This window comes from Silurus meridionalis, chromosome 17 (genome assembly GCF_014805685.1).
Source record: "Silurus meridionalis isolate SWU-2019-XX chromosome 17, ASM1480568v1, whole genome shotgun sequence".
NCBI classification, from domain to species: domain Eukaryota; kingdom Metazoa; phylum Chordata; class Actinopteri; order Siluriformes; family Siluridae; genus Silurus; species Silurus meridionalis.
Genome location: NC_060900.1, coordinates 12844251 through 12867315, shown reverse-complemented (window position 1 = coordinate 12867315; position 23065 = coordinate 12844251). Strand labels below are relative to the sequence as shown.

The window sequence follows — 23065 nt, the reverse complement described above, 5'->3', positions numbered from 1 at the left end:
GTCCTGAAAGCAAAATAGTAAAATCTGGCAACCCTGATGTGATCAGAACATGAATAATGTTTGGAATTCCATGCCAATTCCAAACATTATTCATGTTCTGATCACATCAGGGTTGCCAGATTTTACTATTTTCAATAGGCATCAAAACATACCGCACAGCTGTCCCTCAAGGCATCAAACTTTCGTTGGATTTCATCGCGGTGAGCCTTGACAAAAGAAAGCCACATAAGTTACATCTAAGAACATGAAAGAATGTGCTAGAAAGAATGTGCTAGAAAGAATGTGCTAGAGAGATCAGGGGTGAATGCTGCAATATTGGAGATTCAGAGGTTCAAGTTTATAGTGCAAGTTTAGCATTCTTGTAGAAATAAAGTCAGGTCCAAAAATATTTAAATACTGACAAAGATAGTGTTATATTAGCCATCTATCACAGTAATTAATGAATATGACTTAATCTGATTTTGAAATCATAGAACATTTGGACATCAATTTGTTGATGTTTATTCTTAAAATTAAGTCCAAAGAGATGTCACTGACCGTGAAAATCAAAACAACCCAATAAGAGAAATAGCAAAAAGTAAAATGCAGTCAGATCAAATAAACATTTTTTTAAAAAACAAAACAAAAAAACAAACAAAAAAAAACAGTTACACAGAGAGCCCAGATTTGTACAAATTATAAAATTTCACATTTGTGAAATTAGTGCATATATATATATATATATATATATATATATATATATATATATATATATATATATATATATATATATATATATATATACAGTACAGACCAAAAGTTTGGACACACCTTCTCATTCAAAGAGTTTTCTTTATTTTCATGACTATTAAAATTGTAGTCACACTGAAGGCATAAAGGGCTATTTGACCAAGAAGGAGAGTGATGGGGTGCTGCGCCAGATGACCTGGCCTCCACAGTCACCGGACCTGAACCCAATCGAGATGGTTTAGGGGTGAGCTGGACCGCAGAGTGAAGGCAAAAGGGCCAACAAGTGCCAAGCATCTCTCGGGGAACTCCTTCAAGACTGTTGGAAGACCATTTCAGGTGACTACCTCTTGAAGCTCATCAAGAGAATGCCAAGAGTGTGCAAAGCAGTAATCAAAGCAAAAGGTGGCTACTTTGAAGAACCTACAATATGACATTTTTCAGTTGTTTCACACTTTTTTGTTATGTATATAATTCCATATATAATTCCACATGTGTTAATTCATAGTTTTGATGCCTTCAGTGTGAATCTACAATTTTCATAGTCATGAAAATAAAGAAAACTCTTTGAATGAGAAGGTGTGTCCAAACTTTTGGTCTGTAATGTATATATATATATATATATATATATATATATATATATATATATATATATATATATATATACAATACAATTTTTATTCAGATTTACATATGCTAAAGGCATAAGTTGGAAATAAAGTTGGAAATAAAGACAGCTGCAGAGCATAATTAGTGAAGAAACTCAGCATCAAGTGACACCTACTCAGAGGTGGGAAGTAATGAAGTACAGTACAAATACAAATACATCAACCTATTTCTTGTTTTTGCGTGGCTTTTTCAATCTACCACTGGTGTAATGTTTCCTGGCTCTCACACACCACAGACATAAACTAGTTTACAAAGCAAACAATGAGCAAGGCAGGAGGCAACAAGAAGTATAGGGGTAATATTGATGAGACAGAGAAAGTCAGGGATGCAAACATGACTGAGAACAGAGACTGATTATTATAATCTTTTCTCTGCTTGTGTTTTATAATTTGTTTTGTATTAGTATAATAATTAGGGCTGTCAAAATAAATGCGTCAACACCATTTAATTGTAATGGCACTAATTTTATTAATGTGCGATTAACTGTTTGACCATTTTTATTCAAAAGTATAAATAAATAAATATAAAAGAGTATAAATTAAAGCCTTCAGTGCAACACACATTCATTAACGGCGTCCATTTTTTTAATCAGACATAAAAAGTCTCAAATCAAACACCAAGATCTGTCACAATGAACCCTGGGGGAGTTTTTTCCTTATAACGGTGAAACAAACTTAAATTTACTGTATTACTGTGATCATACAGATAAGAGCAACATATTATTTAAATCTGTAAAGTGTCTACTTTTCTTTGTATACACTCATAATAACAACAAAACAATGTGCTTTTATAAAATAATACGTAAATAAAGAAAATAGACTGGGGGTGCTCTCTGCTGTCTCTGTCATCTCTCTTTACATACACATGAATAAAACAACCTGAATCTCAATGAAAATTTGCCTCACAGATAAAATAAATGTATGTAGAGAAAGCTCGAATTGTCTACTTAGAACTTCACATCACAAATAAATATTCTCTGATTATGTAATCCGTGTGACAGTTAGAAGAGGTAAATTTTCTCTGGTATCACCTCATTAACCATACGTGTGGAAACATAGCAAAGGTTCCGCTTGGTGTCCTGATTGATTTATGCAATTTAAAACACCATAATTACTTACAAAAAAATTACCTGAAACATTTACAAGAATATTTTGTCTTCATGTTAAGTGGCATTCCGCTAATAATAAACATACGTTTGCACAAAGCATCCATATTTGTCCGTGCCCATGTTGATTGAAGTAAAAAAAAATTGAAAAGTATTATTTTAAGGTACATTTAGAACAGATAAAAATGTGCAATGTTGTTGGGACTAATCGTGGGTTAAATCATTACAATCGTGTGATTAATCGCGATGAACTTTTTTGCCTATTAATGACATCCAGAGGTCCAGTTACCACTGTGACACTAAAACAGGTAGTAATAATAGCTACGTTTTACTTAAGTACATGTCAGAGCGTATTGGGTAATACCATTATGTCTTAGTTGTTGTTGTTGGTCTTCAAAATTCTTTTTATTTTTTTATTTTTAGTGTTTTTTATTGATATATTACATTATACAAACAATAATAATAAAAGCCTTTGCTCCAACAGAGCTCCCCATTGCACTATTTTGCACATCTAATACACATTCTTATTCCTTAAACTATCATTTCATGAAATAAATTCGCAAAAACTCGACCAAAATAATTTTCATGAGAGGAGCAATATTGAATTGTTAGGTTTTCTATTTTTAGGTAATGCATAAGATCTCTGACCCATTAACTATACGTAGGTGGAAAAAAACAATCATATATATAAAAATAAAAATGTATTGAAACAGGATTTTTGGACGCGGCTATAGATTCAGATTGTGTCTATTCTGCACTTGCTCTGGTATGGGATTTACTTTTTTTCATACTGTTTATTCTTCAGCCCAGTTCCCTTTCAAGAACTCAAGCTGCGTCACAACACTTTGGGAATGCTTCTACGTTGCTCACGCTCTGAATCACGTGTGAAATCCAGCCAACAGCAAAACGTGCTGTCACCGGCAGGGTGACGTCACGACCAAGAAGCTACAAAATGCGCATGCAGTGGAGCCGACACTCTTAAGGAAGAAGGCCATCGAGGTGGTCCTTTTTTTATTCAGAGAGTCTGGCCTCTACAGCCAGTACTTCGTGGCTCCGAAGAAGGATAGGGGGTGCATCCAATTCTAGATCTACGCTCCTTGAAACAATAATTTATGAGGCTCAGGTTCAGGTTCAAGAACGTTGTGGCTCAGATCAGGTCTGAGGACTGGTTTGTCATGATAGATCAAAAAAACGCATACTTCCACATTTTTGCTGGAGGTTTCTGAGGTTTGCTTTCAGGGGAGAAGCTTACCAATATTACCAATCTTACAAATATAGGTGCTCTCACCCTGCACCTTCACAAATGCCTGGATGCGGCTTTGACCCCGCTAAGGCTTATCGACAATTGGATGATATTAGCTTAATCAGAGCTTCTGGCAGTCCAGCATCGAGATGTCTTCTCGCCTGTATGATAGAGCTGCGGTTAAGACTAAACATGAAGATGCGGGCATACCTGTCTCCCGCTCGGATCGAAGCTATCCTCATGACAGTCAAGAGAGTGAGAGAAGGTCAGTCACTTACTGTAAAGCAGTTCCAGAGGCTGCTGGGACTCATGGAAGCAGCGTCCAGCATGATTCCACTTGGCTTCCTGCACATGAGACCCCTCCAGTGGTGGCTCAGAGACAGAGTGTTCTCCCAAAAGGGAAATCCGTATTATCAAGGTCCCACGTTGAGCCCTTTGAGCCTTAGATAGGTGGAAAGTTCCTGTCTCAGGGCCCCGTCCTGGGAGCTCCTTGTCGTGGCGTAATGCTAATGACGGATGCATCCCTCCACCCAAGGTCAGTGGAACAAGCTCTATCTCATGTGGCACATAAACTGCCTAGAGATGCTGGTTGTGTTTCTGGCTCTGAAACATTTCCTCCCAGTCCTGAGGGATCGCCATGCGCTGTTCCATATGGACAACACATCAGTGGTATCTTACATCAACCACCAGAGGGGATCTCTGATCTCGCCCCTATACAGGCTGGCACGGCAGATCCTCCTGTGGTTCCAGAGGACACTGCCCTCATAAAGGGAGGTCTACATCCTGGGGTGCTTAAATCGGAGAGCAGATGCCCTTTCGAGGCAAGAGCCGAGGCCCGGGGAATGGAGACTCCACCCCGAGGTGATGGAGCAGATATGGCAGAGGTTTTACAGAGTTAAGGTGGATCTGTTTGTGACTCAGGAGACATTGCACAGTCCCCTCTGGTTCTCCCACACTCACCCAGCCCCCTTGGGGCTGGACACCATGGTGCAGACATGGCCAAAGCTATGCCTGTATGCCTTTTCCCCTATCACGCTTCTCCCGGGAGTTCTGGAGAGAGTTTGCTGGGAAGGAGTCCGTCTCCTCCTGGTGTCACCTTGATGGTGACAAGGGTCAAGGGTTGGTTCCTGAAAGGTTATGTGTCTGCAATCGCGGCTTACTGTGCCCTGCTTGCTGGGCAGTCACTGGGTAAACATCCTTTGGTGACATGTTTCCTGCACAGCACCCAGAGGCTTTGGCACAGGAAGCAACCCAGAGTGCCTGTGTGGGACTTGGCCATCATGCTGGCTGCTCTGTCAGTGCCCCCCTTCGAGCCATCAGCAGAGGTAGCCCTTAGGTATCTGTCTATTAAGACTGCATTCCTTTTGGTTATATCCTCCCCAAAGAGGGTCGGGGACCTACAGCTTTCCGTGGCCCCGTGCAGTTTCATGGCCCATGCCTACCTTTCCGTGGCCCCGTCCAGTTCCATGGCCAGTGCCTTCCTTTACCCTAAACCAGGGTATGTACCTAAGGTGCCCACAGCTCCCCCACGACCTGTCATGCTGCAGGCAATCTTCCCTCCTCCCTTTCAAGCTCCTGACCAGGAGAAACAAAACCGACTGTGTCCAGTGCGTTCACAGGACAAGTCTGTGGAGGAAGTCTGAGCAGCTGTTTGTCTGCTATGGCACCTACAGGAAAGGGTTTCCTGCCAACAAGCAGACTCTCAGTAGGTGGATTGTGGATGCTATCTCATCTTCATATGAGTCCTCTGGTCTCCCCGCTTCCTTCGGGGTTGTTTTGAGTTTATTAGACTGGGTATTTATACTTTGCATGCCTGCTCTATATGATCTTGCTGCCGGTGTTAATGAATTCTAAGTCGGACTTTGTCTCTGCTCCTTGCTCTCATTAAAGACTCTTAAGTATACATCTGCTTGCGTCCTACATTTGGGTCCTTCCAGTGACCTCTCTGACAGTTCCAGTTTGTAAGAAGGACTGATCCAGTACAACATAAATAAAATATTAGAAGCCCATACGAAATAGAGAAAGTTGGAAAGGGACAACCAGAAAAGATGTCTTTGTACATTGTACTGTATATTTATATTTTACAGAGGTTTTTTTATTAGCAAAGAGGTCATGTATCAGATTGTTTAAATACTTTAAATAGGCTTTGGCAATAAGATAGCTTTGAAAGCTTTGGAAAACAAATAGCTCTTTCAGTTTGTGTTACTTCAACCTCATAAAGATACTAAATTCTGTAAATTCTGTTGGTCGAGGTTCTCATTTAAGTTATTTATAAGTGGGGGGAAATTAACCTTACAGTTTGGGAAAGTTGGGAAAGATCATAAATCTTTTACTTTTTGAAATGGAGTGAAGGTTTATATTTTCTGTGAATTTTCTTTTCTTGAATTTTATATCCAGAGATCCAAAGATGTCTAACAATGGAATCAATTCTAGTATGCTTAAGAGTGCATGAGAAGTATACAAGCATCATCTGCATAGCGAGATGAACTTTATGTTCATTTCCTTTTTTGTGAATTCTCTAAATGTTTATCTGTTAATGCAAAACTACAGCCAAACTTCTACTGCCAATAAAATAGTTTTTATAGACATAAAACAGATAATACCTCTCCACCTGCTAAAAACAATTTCAGCACTAAGTGAGATTATATGTAGTGGGATCATAAAACCTTTTAACGTATGTAAAACCAGTGGCGGGCCGTGTATTTGGTACCTGGGCCTTCAGTGTGGACTTACCAAATTTAATCCACCTCTTAATACCCCCACTATCACGTCGTAATTATAAAAACCATCAATACTATACAAAAACACAATATAACAACATGTGGTATTACAGAGAGAGGCATTTCGCATATGGAAGGTGAATACCATTTTTCTAAAGCAAGCTCCAAACCTCTACAATACAACCACAACTGTGGCACCTACATCTGGAGCAGTTCAGAACCAATATTTTTCTAATAACATGACAAAAACATAAACATTTTAATAAAATACACCCTACTCACCAGAGATGCAGACTCATTATTTGCATCGCTCATTAGAGGCTGTAAGCCAGTGGTACCGCTCATATTCACTTGTCTGGAAGTGGCGAACAAACCATTTCCTGGGCTGAGACAAGCTAGATAGCTTCTGGGTTGGCCAACCTCTTCTCAGGATGTCCAGCTTTTCTTGAAAATGTATTTTAATGAATGTCTGAGACCAAACAAAATTTCTCTTTCTCTGTAGGCATAAAAAAGTCTAACTTAGATGTATCAATATGTGCAGCGTGCTACAGATGTGTTTTGCTAGTCGAACTTAGCTGTAACTGTTTCCCTCTGACCAACCAATCAGAGAACTGAAAAAATGCTGATGCTATTCTGGGCCAGATAGCTGGCCCTGTGAGGCAAATTTGAAATCTGATTGGTTAAAGAAACAGACCCATTGATTATAGAGACTAAGATAAAAATGCCAGCACTACTGACTTTGAAGGCCCTGGGCAGATTAGATTGACATGGCAGCACATAGAGGCTGAAATCTGATTGGACAAAAAATCTAACCATACCCGTACTGAAAGCAGTGCAGCCAAGAGAAACGCTACGAAATGGAGAGAATAAACTGTTGGTAATAAATTAATACAATTTCATTGAACAAATATGCCTAGGGAGGAAGAGAAATTGATTTGGTCTCAGACATACTTAAAGATACATTTTCCAGAAAGGCTAGACATCGTGAGGAGAGGTCAGCCAACCCCGAAGCTAGCTAGCTTGTCTCAGCCGAGGAAAGGGTTTGTTTGCCACTTCCAGACTAGTGCATACAAGTGGTACCACAGGCTTACAGCCTCTGAAGAGCAGTGCAAATTATGAGTATGCATCTAGGTTAGGTTGTATTTTATTTAAATATTTTAATGTTTTTGTCATATTAGACAAATATTGATTTTGAACTGCTCCAGATGATGTAGGTGGCACAGTTGCGGTTGTAATGTAGGGGTTTGGAGCTTGCTTTAGAAAAATAGTATTCACCCTCCATATGCGAAATGCCTCTCTCTCTCTGTAATGTCGTGTTGTTATATTGCATTTTGTATAGTATTGATGGTTTCAATAATTGAAATATGATAGTGGTGTTATTAAGAGGTGGATTAAGTCAGGTAAGTCCCCACTGAAGGCCCAGGTACCAAATGCATCGCTCACCACTTCTGCAATATCACTCTTGTATCGAGTATTCCTTCATTGCTTTTCATATACCTGAAAAAGACATTCCTGTGGTATGGTTATATTCAAAAGAATTTTTTCTAGTTACATTTTTTTCATTTTTATATTGGTTTATAAAATCTGAATCTAAAAGCAATCAAGTATTTACAGTAAGCTCAAGGGGTAAAAATGTTTTATTTATTAAACTTTCTTACCCGAAGAACTGTGATTTCCTCCTCTGCCTCAGCAGTGGTCTCCTCCAGCTCAGTCTTGGCCTGCTGTAACTGGCTTTCCAAGGCATGGCGTGCCGCCTGCAAACTGCTGATTTGAGACTCTCTCTCCTGTAAGGACAGTGTCAGCTCTGACACTTGCCGCTTTAAATCCAGCTTCTGCTCCTCATGTTCCAGGCCAATCTAAAGAGGTAAACAGAATAATTAATATAGAATAATATGCTACTATTACTCCCTTGTGATTATAAACCTTACTTATACTTTTAATCTCTTTATTATTATTATGAAATTAGTCTTTTTGTCAGCAGACATAGCCGACAGGTATGCTAAAGAACTCCATGTATCAATAAAAGTAAATCTGATCATTAATGAAAACTGATAAATAAGGAATGAATAATTTCACCTAGACCTGAGCTTTGTAAGATGACAAAAATGTTTTTTTTTTCTATCTAGCAATACTGAGTTATTAAATTAATTATTTAATTTACTTCTATACCATACACACACACACACACACACACACACACACACACACACACACACACACACACACACACACACACACATTTGCTCCTCCAGGCAATTTAAAACAGCCTATCACACTACAAGCATAATTATAAATCATAATTTTAAATATGCTAGTATTTACATCTAGATGTTAAAGAATAAAGAACATGTCATCCACGAAGTCAGAACACTATTTTTTCTTTCATAACAACCAGCAACCTTTGTCCAACATGCTTTTATTGAAGAAAGAAATAACAAAGCAGAGAAAAAATATTTAATACTTCTCTAAGTCTGGCCTCCAGCTCCAGCACACGGCTCTTGTTGGTTTGTTCTTGTTGACTCATCTTTTCCAGATGCTCCTCTAGTTTAGCATTTTGGGCTTCCAGTTTGCCCGCCTGAGATTCCAGGTAGAACTTTTGCTGCCTCAATTCAGATATCATTTCCTCTTGGGCTTTCCTGGGGAACGGCAAAAACGGATAGCAATAGTAGTAATAATCTGTCTGTTTAACTTCCATTAAATTCTGTATATTTTTTAAAACATAAGGGGTACATGGTATTATACTGTAAAGAATTTAAAAATGACAATGGATATTTTTGAAAGATTTTGATTACACTCTACTGTATGCCTCAATCAATTAAATCTCACACTTAAATCATTTCTATAATCTTTGTGTAAACTTTTTGTTGTGTAACACCTTAATGGCATTATTTTAATCAGGTACACTGAAAGAGCTGAAGAAAAATAAAATAAAATTTGCAGGATTAAATGCAGGATAAAATCCTATAGGTTTTCTCAGATTTTTAACATTTTCCTTAAATAGAAAATAGATTAAAGGTGACAATTTAAATGCGCTTTGATAAAACTAAACTTTTAATTGTATGTTAGAATACAATAAAATTACAGATGTCTCACTCTAAACTCACATGTTCTTCTGAGTGTAAATACTGCTGTTAGCTGCCAGTTTGTTGGCCTCAGAGAGTTCAGCTATCCTCTGCTCCAAGCTGGTCATCTTTGACTCCATTGCACTTATAGTCTGTAAGAGAACGAGGCATGTATAAGCAGTAATGGTGAATTGTAATTTTTTTATTTAAAGGCAGTATTGAACTATCAAATATAAAAAAAAAGCATAAAGGATACATTTCTGGTGCCCACATCTTATTTGCATTTACCAAATGGTTTATTTGGGTTTAATTTGGATTTTTTTATTTGAATACAGCAGCGCCATCTACAGTCCTAAGAAAACACTTAAAATGGTATGAAATGACACTGTGGGCCACAGTAAGTGTATTGTGCCCAGCACTGTAAATTCATGTAGCCTATCAGTTATCATGTCAGGAGAGTAAAAAAAATATTTGGTAAATTTTAGAGCCATTTGAATTATATTTGAGCCCATTTTGGTAATGATTCAGTAACCTGTCAAGCACTCACTATTGGGTGTAATAAACATGTCAGAGATTTCTTTATGCAATGCCAGTTTAAGTTTCAGAGTTTGGTGTATCCCAGTAAGGGTTAATGGTTGAAGTTCCTCCTCTAGAGGGTCACCGCCCTAGCTCACTAATGGATTTCTGACTGCAATATGTAACAGGGACTTTAGCACAATGGCTGGGTTTGTTAGCCAGTTAGTACAGATCTTTTTGCATGATGATGAGTTTGGTCTAACCTTATGGATACTCTATAGTGGGCCAGCTCCACTACACAAGGATCTCCATCCAGCAGTCAACATGGTGACCCAGGCTGCAGATCTCACCCCTGTGGGTGACAGCAACCTCCCATGAGGAGCTCCAGCTCAATCTGTCAACAAACTGAGGAAGTAGGCATCCAATATGAGCTCCAGTAAGAGGCCAAGGAAGGTGACTCCCAAGCCATGTATCTGCCAGAGGTTGACAGGCCTTCAGTGTGGACATTTGGCCCACAGGGGCAGACTGCTAGACAGAGAGCTTGCTATAGGCACTCCAGGAGTAGATGGAGGGCCTTTGTGGTTTTGTCCGAGTGCCATTAACGCACTGCCAACTATTGCAGATGTAGATCAGTGAACAATGTGACAATGTCTATTCTTAAAAGAACAAATGAATAATAATAATAATTATTATTAGTAGTAGTAATAGATGTTGTAATAGTGGTAATATCAGAATCAGAATCAGAAGAAGGTACCTTGAGGTATTGTCTAACCTGAATAAAGCAATTCTCAAGCTATTTACCAATTTAGCCCCTAGTTCAATATACCACCAGCAACCACTCATAAGCAGGAGTAAAACCTTCCTTCTGTCACTATTATCTAAATGTTTGCTAAATCTTATCGTGGATGCTTGTATAATCTCCAATATGTATGTATTGTATGCGTTACCTTATACATAGTCTAGCTGCAGTACTTGCTGAAAAATAAGAAACTGAAAGTAAAAATAAACTTATGCTTTATTTATTTGAAGGTTTGGTTACCTTCAAATACTATTCCACTCGCCAGCACTTTTCAGTCATACTACAGCTACCTACAGATACAACAAAAAGTGCTATCATCACAACTTTTATAGTGGTCTTACCGCTGCTTGTTCACTGATCAACTTGCTTTTCTCCCGAGCTTCCTCCTCACATATATCCTGTTTTGATTCCAGGAGCTCTTTATCAGCCAAATCTACCTTCATTTGGGTCTCCAAAACCTTTTAATCATAAAAAACGTCAAGAATGACTCATACAGTGTGCTAAATTAATGTTTCAAATAATACAGAATCTAGAATCACTTCTGAAACAGAAAGGCAGAAGGTATAATGCACTGCACATTCAGCGGGGATACAGTCATCTTTTATGCTTCAAATTAGTTATATACAGTGAACCTTTAGACAATTTGTAGTGCTAAAGAGGAGATCTTTCATAGACGTTATGAAAAGTTTTATAGTGTCTGAACATTTAAAGATGCAAAATGTATTTATTACTAAACAAATGTAGATTATGCAAAACTTATTTGCATTTTATATATGTTAATTTCATAAGCAATAAAATCAATCAAAGCAATATCAATATATTTTTCCATATTTCTATATTGCTAATACACAACCTTAATCTTGTCCTCATATAATTTCTCCTTCTGCTCCAGATGAGTCTCCATGCGCTGAGCTGTGCCTTGCGTTTCACGCAAGTTCTCCTCCAGTTCCTGATAATAAAACACAAGAATTATTCATTCAAATTAACACAGGCAATGATCAAACCCTACTAGTGGTGTAATCTAGCCAACCCCTCCACAGCGGTAAGGGGCCTAGCTCAATAATGCTTTAGCATGACAATTCCTTTGTGTTTTCTGCCATCAGCATTTGGAGCTATTTATGATTCTCTCTATCTCAAAGAGAGTCTAATGTGTTGATGATTTAAAATCAGATATTTATTCTCTTTTGCTTGTGAATTGTCTTATTTAATATGGGAACCATATTAGTATATGCACAATTTACTCACATGTTAATATATAGAAAAAAATATTGTTTTTAATTATTATTTATACATGTGTAAGCTGTTGCCTACACCACTGGTCTTTAGGCAACTTTTTTTTTCACAATTAGTAACCACCATACATTGTGACACTTAATAGAATTACATTGATCACATTAAAAGAATAAATAGAGATATTATAAACAATTGCAAATTTTTGTGGCATCAGTGTAGAAACACAATCCTAACTACAAGGAACAATCCATGGTTGCAGTCTGCTCCTTCTGGAACTGAGACAGGCACACAGAGCATACATGGAGCAGTACAGGCTAGTGCTTATTCAGACAGAAAAGACAGAGTATGTGTGTGCTTGTGTATCAGTAGGTGACCTGCTGTCCCTTACCATGATTTTATCAGCCATCTGTTGTATCTGCTGTGATTTGGTCTGGATATCCTCTTTGAGTTTGCTCTCCCTGCGCTCCACAATCTCCAGCCTTTTTATTTGATTCTCCAGGGTCTTTCTGCCATCCTGCTCCATCACACATTTTTATATATTTAAAAAATATATAAAAAAAGAACACATTTTTATGGTTCCTGATTTGTCAATGATGATGATCAAGAATGATGATCAAGAATTTAAAATACATGTTTAATGGCCATGTCATAATATGCTATTAAATTACCAATTAATCTAAAATATCTGAAACTACAGATTCTATGTCTGGTTCCTCTCTCTTCTTCCTCATAACATCTGAGGGAGTTTTTCCTTGCCACAGTCCCCACGGCTTGCTCATCAGGGATAAATGCACACCATTCATCTTGACTGTTGATTTCTGTAAAGCTGCTTTGAGACAACGTCTGTTGTGAAAAGCACTATAGAAATAAACTTGAATTGACTTGACTTGACTTGACTTGACTATATAATGCCTGGTTATTTGGTTAAACAGCTATTTATCTAGCTTTTATATATCTAACCTCTGTTTCACGCAAGCGTCTGCGCAGGCTGTCAGTGGAGTCCTCTCTGGTTTGCAGTCGTGCCACATCCCGCTCCAGGCGTTCTTTAGCCTGCCGAACATTCTGCAGAAGCTCTGTGGCCTCAGTACTCGCTTTCACTGCCTGAGACCAATTGTTAAGCGAGTGAGAGAATCAGTGTTTAAGAGAATTTTTGCACTACATTTGGTAATATAGAATAACGTCTGCTATACACTGTATATTAATATATTTAAGGCTACAAAACAGTGACCAGTAAAAGAATTTCTGAGGTAAAATGATTGTCACTACCTTGTCTAGCTTGTCATGAAGTTCCTCAATCTTTGCTTGTTGCTCTTCATTGGTCTGAGTAAAGAACAAAATACATCAAAATTTGTATTTAAAGAACAAGAAAACCTAGTAAACTCTTATTGCGCAAACATTTGACAAACCTTTTGCAGTTTAGTAAGGAGCTCCTCCATCTCAGCCTTGCCTTGTTCTTTGGCCTATAAAAAAATGTGTAATTATGTAATTGTATAAGTGACCTTTGTATTTGTATCTATATTAGGTGTTTTTTGTCTATAAACCCAATATATGAGTTGATCTGACCTTCTGGATCTTCTGTTGGTAGTCTGCTGCTTTCCTTTTCAGCTCTTCACTAGTCTGGCGGGACTCCTTTAACTCAGACTCATATAAGTCACTACGACGCCGAGCAGCTGAGAGGTTTTCCTCCAACTGACGGATGGACACTCGCATTTCTTCTAGCTGAGCATGATACTCCTGTAGACCAAGACAATTCCAGTACTAATTGTTAGAAACACTGCAGATACAAAAAAAGTCTAAATTAACATGCAGAGAAAAAAAGTTACACTTCATTAAGGTCTTAGGTTTTAAATAAAACACTAAATTATTATTATCCAGAGTGAATTCCTACACCCATTGCATTTCTGGTGGACTCTAGATCCATTACAACAATGTAAAATGGTTACTGCAAATAAAATAATTCAATGGTAAGCAATAAGAAAATATTATAAAGGCACAGTAAGGATGATAAAAATCTTGCATTCAAACATGTAATCAGCATAAAGCCAGCAGTTAATGAAAGGTAACAGTAAAGAGTCCCCTTCAAAGCATTTGAAAGCAAGGTATTTAAATGTTTTTGTTTGTTTTTGGGGTTCAGTTTCCTCTGTTCAATTTCAATTTGTATAAGTTCTGGTAATTGACTTGGCCAGTCTAGACTCCACCATGATTTTGTGTTTTGAACCAATGTTTTGCTGAATGATGCAAGTTCCATCCAGTTAGATTGAATGAATTTCTCTGTAATATTGCAGACAAAATGTTTTGAAGCAAAATCTTTTACTATATTTAAGCTTTTTCTTAATTTTATCAAGATCAATCTTGGTTTAAAACTTTGTTTGGCCATTTCTGTATTGTTTTTTTATTTCAACCTGACCTTCTAATTCTCATTGCTGATGAGTGCGTTGCATCTTGTGGTTTGTCCTTTATATTCGTGTATCATCATTTTCAGATGGTGAAACCTCCACCCCTGCTCTATTGAGGTTGTTGGTATTGTTTTTAGGTTTTTCTACACTGCTCTCACAACATTTCTGTCATCAATGGCTCCTAATTAGTTGGGTGACTCATTTTGTTGTCCATTATTTTACAGGACATTCCGACTGATGTATCAACTATGCACAATGCTCTGCATCAATGCTTTTCTCTTTTTCTTAGCTTCAATATCTTTAGTTATTCTTTATTTATTCTGCAAGCAAACAGTTAGAATAGAATGTAATATAGTTAGTATAGGCTATTAAAATTAAATACTAGTGATAGTTATAGGGGTGTAAATAATGATCAATTACACAGTTTGTTCTATTCTTAACACTCGATTTTTGTAGAAAATTAAGAAAAAAACCCATTTTAATTAAAATGACAAATAATAAAAAGACATTTAACATTTTCCATAGTAAACATGCACATATGGAAATAAAAGCTTAGTGTCTTGTCATAGACAAGAGAAAAAAAGGTTTTTGTTTAAAGGCTTAATGCCTGGAAGGCCAAAGTGTGGGTGTACAGTGCGAACATTACAATCCAGTTTTGTCTTCATAAATGAGTCACTTACCTTCACATACAGCCTTTATAAAAATCACTGAAATTTTGAGTACATATGATAATTTATCTGGTACAAGAATTACAATAGATATTAAAAGAGATTGAGAGAGACTGCACAATAGTGAATAACAAAATTACTAATTAAAATAGAATTAATAGAATAAAATTCTAATAATTTTTTTCCATTGGCTAAAGTGCTGAAATAACATAAGAAAATTTGGCATTTATTTATCTATAATTAGTCAGAAATAAACCAATAACAAAAAGTAAAAAAAAAAATGTTTTAATGTTTTTCTTAAATATTTAATGTTTAAGATTCTGAATTATTTTTAGGTCCCTGTTTAAAATTATGCAAATATGTGATACTGACCATGTTTGCTGCTTTATAAATAAAAGGTTATATTTTTTCCTATGCCTAATTCTTCTTCTTCTTCTTTGGCTTCTCCTATTAGGGGTCGCCACAGCGGATCATCCGTCTCCATACCTCTCTGTCCTCTACATCTGCCTCTTTCTAACTACCTGCATGTCTTCCCTCACCACATCCATAAACCGCCTCCTTGCCCTCATCTCGCCAATGTGTACCTCCTCCCCTCCAGGCTCTTCTCAACCTGCTCCCTACTTTCACCACAAATTACAATATCACTCCTGTCTGACCTCGTCCGTCAACCTGTCCATCACCACTGCAAACAGGAAAGGGCTCAGAGCCGATCCTTGATGCAGTCCAACCTCCACCTTGAACCAGTCTTTCGTTCCTACTGCACACTTCACTGCTGTCACATTGTCCTCATACGTGTTCTGCACCACCCTCACATACTTCTCTGACACAACTGACTTCCTCATACAATACCACAATTCCTCTCTCGGCACCCTGTCATACGCTTTCTCTAAATCCACAAACACACAATGCAACTTCTCTATACTTCTATACTTCTTTATCAACATTCTCAAAGCAAATAAGGCGTCTGTGGTGCTCTTCCTCGGCATGAAACCATACTGCTGCCCACAGATGGTCACCTCTTCTCTCAGCCTGGATTCCACTACTCTTTCCCATAACTTCATGGTGTGACAGATCAACTTTATTCCCCTGTTATTACTGCAGGGCTGCACATCTCCCTTGTTCTTAAAGATCGGTACCAGAACACTCCTTTTCCATTCCTCAGGCATCTTCTCACCTTCCAAAATCCTGTTAAACAATCTTTTTAAAAACTCCACTGCTATCTCTCCTAAACATCTCCATGCTTCTAACTGTATGTCATCTGGTCCAACCGACTTTCCACTCTTCATCTTCCTAGTTGCTGCTCTCACTTCCTCCTTACTAATCCTATCCACTTCCTGCTTCACCATCTTAACACTATCAAACCTTCTATCTTTCTGATTTTCCGCGTTCATCAGCTGCTCAAAATACTCCCTCCATCTTCTCAACACACTCTCCTCACTAGTCAACACATTCCATCTCCATTCTTTATTGCTCTAACTTGCAGCACATCCTTCCCAGCTTCCCGGTGTCCAACTTCTCATATAGCGCCTCATATGCCTTTTCCTTGGCTTTCGCCACATCCCTTTTCACCTGCTGCTGCCTCTCCTTGTACTACTGCCTACTTTTCTCATCACTCTGTTGATCCCAATTTTGTTTTGCCAACATCTTTCTCCTTATGACGTCCTGCACTTCCTCATTTCACCATCACATCTCTTTGTCTTCCTTTTTGTTTCCAGATGTCACACCAAGTACCTTTCTAGCTGTCTCCCTTTTCATTTCCGCAGTAGTTGCCCAATCATCCCTCACCTCTTCACCACCACTGAGTATATCTCCTCCTCTTCTTCACCTCCAAAACCATCCTGCAGACGACCATCCAATGCTGTCTAGCTACACTGTCCCCTGCCAACACCCTACAGTCTCCAATCTCCTTCAGGTTGCATCTCCTACATAGAACATAATCCACCTGTGTGCACCTTGCTCCATTCTTATACGTCACCCTCTGATCCTTCTTCTTCTTAAAATAAGTGTTCACCACTGCTATTTCAATTTACCTTCTTAAAGCCATACCTATCCATCACCTCCTCATCCCCTCTGTTCCCTTCACCTACATGCCAATTTAAACCTGCCCCAATTAGCAATCTTTCAGAGAGAGTTGACAATTTCCGGTACCTTGTTACCCACACAATGCATGCCCTTTTACCACCTTAGACATTTAAAAGACAATTTAAACTGGTGTTCCAGGTGCTAAGGAACTTCTACACATGTCAAGTGCATCTTGATGAAAAACCTAAAACTGGGAACAGCATCAAGACGAACATGAAGACAATGAGGTGGAGTTTCTTTCCACAGGCTAATCAGACCCTCAGCCAGGATGCATACTGCACTGCTAGACCTTAGCTTTGTTTGCACATTGTTTTATGTCACCATGCCATCATAAAAAGCATTGCATTACACATTGTACTGTATGTGGTTGTATGTGTGTGACTAATAAAAAGTTCAAAATGGAATTGAAGAGCTGTCTATGAGCATGCCATTTTGAAGCTAAGAAAACACAAACCATTGCACAAATTTTGCATATCCAATAGAACAGTTTGGAACATCTTCAAAAAGACAAAAAGCAATGGTATACTAACATATAACAAACAACAGTCAGTGGCATCACCAACAACATGAGTGAAGGTATCAAAATCCACTATTTAAAAAAAACTTTGAGAGAAGGGATGAAGATGCCATGCAAAAAAAATATCTGATTGTAACTGCAAAGTAAAAAAAATTATAAACTGTACTAAAGTGATTGAAAGGCCAAAATGTGAAGAATAAAAGAGCTCATGATTGCTCATGGTTCAAAACAAAGGTTTACTAATGGTTGACACAGGATCGCTAATGTTTTCTGATAAATTAACTTATTATATAAGTAGCAGAAAGAACTCAGAATGCAAAAGAAATATTGTCTGTTCCTGCTCTTGATGTAAAACATTAAAAACAGACGGTGGCAAAATAGAAAGTCAATCACCAGACTTTTACACAACTGGGTATGGAGGATTTCACCTCCTGAAAAGACAACACAAATAATTTCCAACAATAAAATAATTATAATTGTTTAGAATATGCACATGTAGATGACAAACTCAATAAACAAAAATTGACATTAAATTATGAAATTATACAATTGAATATCATAAAAAAATACTAATGAACAGCAAAACAGTTTTTGGTAATCAAAACTATAATTATAGTAAAACGAAAAAAAAAAAAAAAAATATATATATATATATATATATATATATATATATATATATATATATATATATATATATATATATATATATAGCCACATAAAAAGGGATTTCCCAGTTAGCAGGAAAAGTTTCCAGAACCTTTGCCAACATTCTGTTCAAGTTTTGTTAATGGTTCAACGAAAACATTTGAATGTATTGTTAAAGTAATGTTTTTAAAGATGTTTTTTTTTTTTCATTTCAAATAATGTTAAGTCTAAAGAATGTTCTTAAAGTAAGAGATTATACAATACTTTTAATAAAACGTTGGCACACTGTTTCATGGTAACAAAGAAAGAACATTATCCCAGCCTTATTAGGAAAACCTTGTAAGGATATCATTAAAGCCTGAGACGACAGAAGCATTTCACTGTAACAGCCCTGCATAGAACAGATTCAATATGTGTTGAATATAACTGTATGAGAAGAGCCTGTAGTACACTTTAAAATTTGCTTTAAATATAATGACCACAATCTGACAGTAACTGCTGTTTTTTCATTAAAAAGGTAAAATCCAAATTCAAATTCAAATGAACAGCAAAACAGCTTTTGGTAATCAAAACTATAATCATAGTCAAAAGGGAAAAATAAAATCTAGGGTTAGGGTTAGGTATTAGGGTTAGGGTTTTATATATATATATATATATATATATATATATATATATATATATATATATATATATATATATATATATATATATAAACGACATTTTGTAAAACTTTTTGTGTTGAAAAGTGAACTGTTCATCTATCCACAGTAAGTCAACATAGTCTAGTTGCATAAATCCTCTGCCTTTAAAACAGTTTCATATTATTGGAACACATAACACTTTGACCAGACATTGATATTAAATCAAGATATCTATAGTCCCAATTTCAACAAATGTCTTTTTTATGAAAGGTCCTGCATATTTCAGCAGGACAATGCTTTGTAGTAGAAGACTGCAGGTGTGAAACTGGCCTGCCTGCAGTCCACCAATTGAAACATTTTGCATGTCACAAAACGAAAAATGCAACAAAAAAGAACAAGGGCTGTTGAGTAGCTGGAATCATGTATCAGACACAAATGGGACAACATTCTTCATTCCAACATTCCCCAAAACTTCATCAACTGGTCTCTTGAGTTCCTAGATGTATACAGACTGTTCATAAAAGGCAGTGGTAAAGGTCATGTTCCAACTTTTTTAGACTTATTGCAGCCATTAAATTCAAAATTAACTTATGATTAACTATATGATGGTATGTTTCTTGAGTTTTTAAAAATTTGATATGTTTTTATTTACATTTTACACAGTTTTGGAATTTTTGATAAGAAAGAAATCATAAGATCACAATCCCTTAAAGAATTATATTTAATAAAAATGAATAACACAGAAAAAAGTTTTAAAGACGTAAAAAAAAAACCCCAGTTTATATTTTATAAATAAATATGTACCCACCTCTGAATGTAAGTTTACACACATCTTTACATAAGTCTAACTTTTTTTATGGATTGTAATATTATCAGTTCTTTATCTATGTCGATTTCTTAATTTTATACTAATGTTTGGTCAAATTATTTATTTCAAATTGCTGCATTACAACTCTTTAATACAACTGTTTAATAAAAATGTTTGATGTGTTACCCTCTTTGTATTAATATCTATATATTAGCATTAATTTGATCTAAAAACCTAAAACCTTAAAATATTCACCAGAGATCCATTAATGCTAACAAATTTTCAATGTGAATTTCTTCAAATTCCCTGTGTTTGTCTAGGCATGATTAGCCCATGCATAACAATGGAAAATAAGGCCAGGCAGGATAATAGGTTGGCAAAACACCACAATTAAGCACTTCAGAGCATAATTAGTTGTGATAATGAATTGCTTGTAAATTTGGTTTTTTAAACAGATTTGCTTAAAATAATAAGCAGACAGTGTGTGATCAGACTATGCCATTCAAGAATATTGCTGCAATTTACATTCAAAACACTGGAATTAAAGCTCTATAGAATAATACATATTTATTAACTGCTTTAGAGAGACATACGATTAGGGAAAGATAAGAAAAGCCCGCATGTAATCTTTGTCATTATAAATCTTTATAAGACCAGGAAGTAAATGGTTAATCTCTCAAAAATGCTGAGTGCAACTAATTGAAGCCCTTTTGCCAGCATACCATGCCTGCCTCCTCACTACATCTGCACACTCTTCACTCCTGGCTACCATTTTTAGTTTCCATGGAAACCAGAGTGCAATAGCACACAGAATTGAAGGAACAGAACTGTGCCTGAGAGCAGCTTGTTTTAATCTAATAGCTCTCCACTTATTCTGCATATGGAATAATACATTTATTATAAGCATCAATTTATACTAACAGTACATGGCCCTGTGTTTCACTGTTTTTCACTGCGAAATATAAGCCAGAAACAGACGGAAGATTGCAGCACAACATAAGCTCATTTTGCTTGGAAGCATGACTTCACTAGGTAATATTATGTGGACAGGGCATAGTATGTGCCATATGCCTTCACTTGTTGAAAAAAAATGTGTTGCTCCTGGTGTGCATCTAATTAACACATGCACTGCAGGAAGCTGATACCAAAGGCAAAAAAACACATTCAGTGTAATCTAATAACAATGGACTATTGTCAATAGCTCTAACCAATGCACATAAAATAATCTAACACGTGTTTTGTAAAAAGCTAATATTATGCAGCCATAGGTTTCATAATGCACAATAGCATCATTTGTCCCGCACAATTTCATTCTTTTGGACAATTTTTATTCGTTTGTGTACCTGTCTACATATCTTTGGATCATAACTACCTATATACTGTTTACACCCCTACATATGATTAAATAATATACATTGTGCAATCATAGACAAAATCTTGGATATAGTTAAATTCATCTAGTATTTTTTGTCAGAAGATTATATTCTATAATCAAATATTAAATTATTAATTTAAAATGTAATTAATTATTGGTCTTATACACAACCAGTAAAATCCAATTCCTGATGTCCATGACATTAAATAGGAATTAGGGTTAGTTTTATATAGGTAGGAAGAAAAAGATATGTGAGACATAAAGATGTTTGTGCAGTATATGCAGTGCAACTTCAGGCTGAGGTAGTGGGTGTTATTAAACCTATTTTTAGACATTTCTTGTTACTTGTTATTTATTGCTATATATTACTTGTTTTAAGAATATATAACGTAAAGAAAAAGGGATTTATTTTTTTTATGATTATTATTCATTTACAGGGTTGTAAATGTTAGATCAATTTGTCTACATATAACATATTTACCATAGGAAAGGTGTTGTTTTGTAGCAATGTGGAGTATAGTCAATCACTCTGCCCAACATAATCTTTGTTTTCAAAGCATTTATAACACCTGCACAGATTTATTGTCCTAGAATGACAAATGTTTTGCAAATCATAGACAACATGTCTATGTACAAAGGTCTTAATTTGAGAAACCTTGAAATATTATCTTCACCTAAATTCAAAACCTAAACACACTCTTCAGCAGCTCCGGATAAGCAAAGGTATAAGAAAGCTGCACTAAAAAGTACCCTTTAAAATGTATTTGCACTGTATAGGGATTATGTGAAGTCTTTCTGTACCTGTTCTTTAATCTCCTGCAGTTTATTGCTCTGCTCACGAATATTGTGGAGCAGCTGCAGAGCTTTATCGTCCTCCTGAGAGACCTCCATACGAGCCTGCTCCAAACTCCGCTTCAAACTCTACACACAGAACATTTAAATGTTCATTATTTACATTTAATAATTTTACATAAAACCATATGATGATTTGTATAATATTGACTGTGAATTTTCTCTGTAAATATAAACCTACGCTGCACTCTGTGATATAGGTGGCCAAGTCCTGCTCCAGGATGCTTCTCTGGGTCTCGGACGCTTTCAGTTCAACATCCTTCTGCTGAAGCACTGATTCCAAGTCAGACATTGTCCTCTGCACTTTAGAGATCTCCTGCTCCATCTTCATAAGCAAGAATGCATACCCATGTGCTCAAAAGCTATAAATATATAAAAAGCAGCAAGACTTTGATTTTGCCTAATTATTTTTCAAATTACAAACAATACTTTTATCATATCTGATTAAAAGGAGGATTGTGAATAACAAATCTATTTTATAAATGTAACAACTTATGTGTATTCAATTTTTTTAAATTATTTAAATAAATGCTAATTTACTTACACTATAGCTTATTTTACAGATACAATAGTTTTTACTCCCAAATCTGTCAACAGATATTTCAGCAACCCTACAGCAATTATAATAGCTACCTTCAAATATATTTCTTGGTGCAGATAGGGAGCCGTTAAGGTTTTTTCTCTTGTAGTGCTGTTGATCTAAAAGGAATGCAGTTCTTCTCCTTAAAAAAAATAAGAGATGTGGTATAAAAACAGGTATAATGTAAATAATAGCGTTCAGAGTCGACAGTCAGAGACTGTCTAAAATCACAACCTACACCCTTATTCACTATATCCTACATGAGTTTACTAGTATAGTTTACCTGACAGAGTGAATGAAAGCAAATGGGTGAATTTAGACACTGATGAACACCTGCTGTTAACAAGCAGAATCACTGAAGGAATGAACAAGAAACAAAACTGCAAATTACATAAAGCCACAGCTTTAAATGATATCAACCGAATTAA

The 23065-nt window shown here is 36.4% G+C and overlaps 1 protein-coding gene across 6 annotated transcripts in view; it reads right to left on the bottom strand.

Annotated features, from left to right (window-relative positions):
* The window catches only part of LOC124400374 (citron Rho-interacting kinase), a 64918-nt gene that overhangs the window by 25688 nt on the left and 16165 nt on the right, over positions 1–23065 (bottom strand). For 4 of the 6 annotated variants that reach the window (XM_046872158.1, XM_046872161.1, XM_046872162.1 and 1 more), the window contains exons 2-15: positions 22691–22779; positions 22239–22419; positions 22007–22126; positions 13637–13807; positions 13480–13533; positions 13340–13393; positions 13034–13174; positions 12462–12587; positions 11694–11789; positions 11182–11298; positions 9568–9677; positions 8925–9099; positions 8122–8319; positions 153–206 (exon numbers count right to left, since the gene is read on the bottom strand). In XM_046872158.1, coding sequence (XP_046728114.1) covers positions 153–206; positions 8122–8319; positions 8925–9099; positions 9568–9677; positions 11182–11298; positions 11694–11789; positions 12462–12587; positions 13034–13174; positions 13340–13393; positions 13480–13533; positions 13637–13807; positions 22007–22126; positions 22239–22388 — 1566 coding nt within the window. In that variant the 5' untranslated portion in view covers positions 22389–22419; positions 22691–22779. The remainder of the gene's footprint in view (positions 1–152; positions 207–8121; positions 8320–8924; positions 9100–9567; positions 9678–11181; positions 11299–11693; positions 11790–12461; positions 12588–13033; positions 13175–13339; positions 13394–13479; positions 13534–13636; positions 13808–22006; positions 22127–22238; positions 22420–22690; positions 22780–23065) is intronic. The other 2 variants (XM_046872160.1, XM_046872159.1) reach the window with 2 other exon arrangements.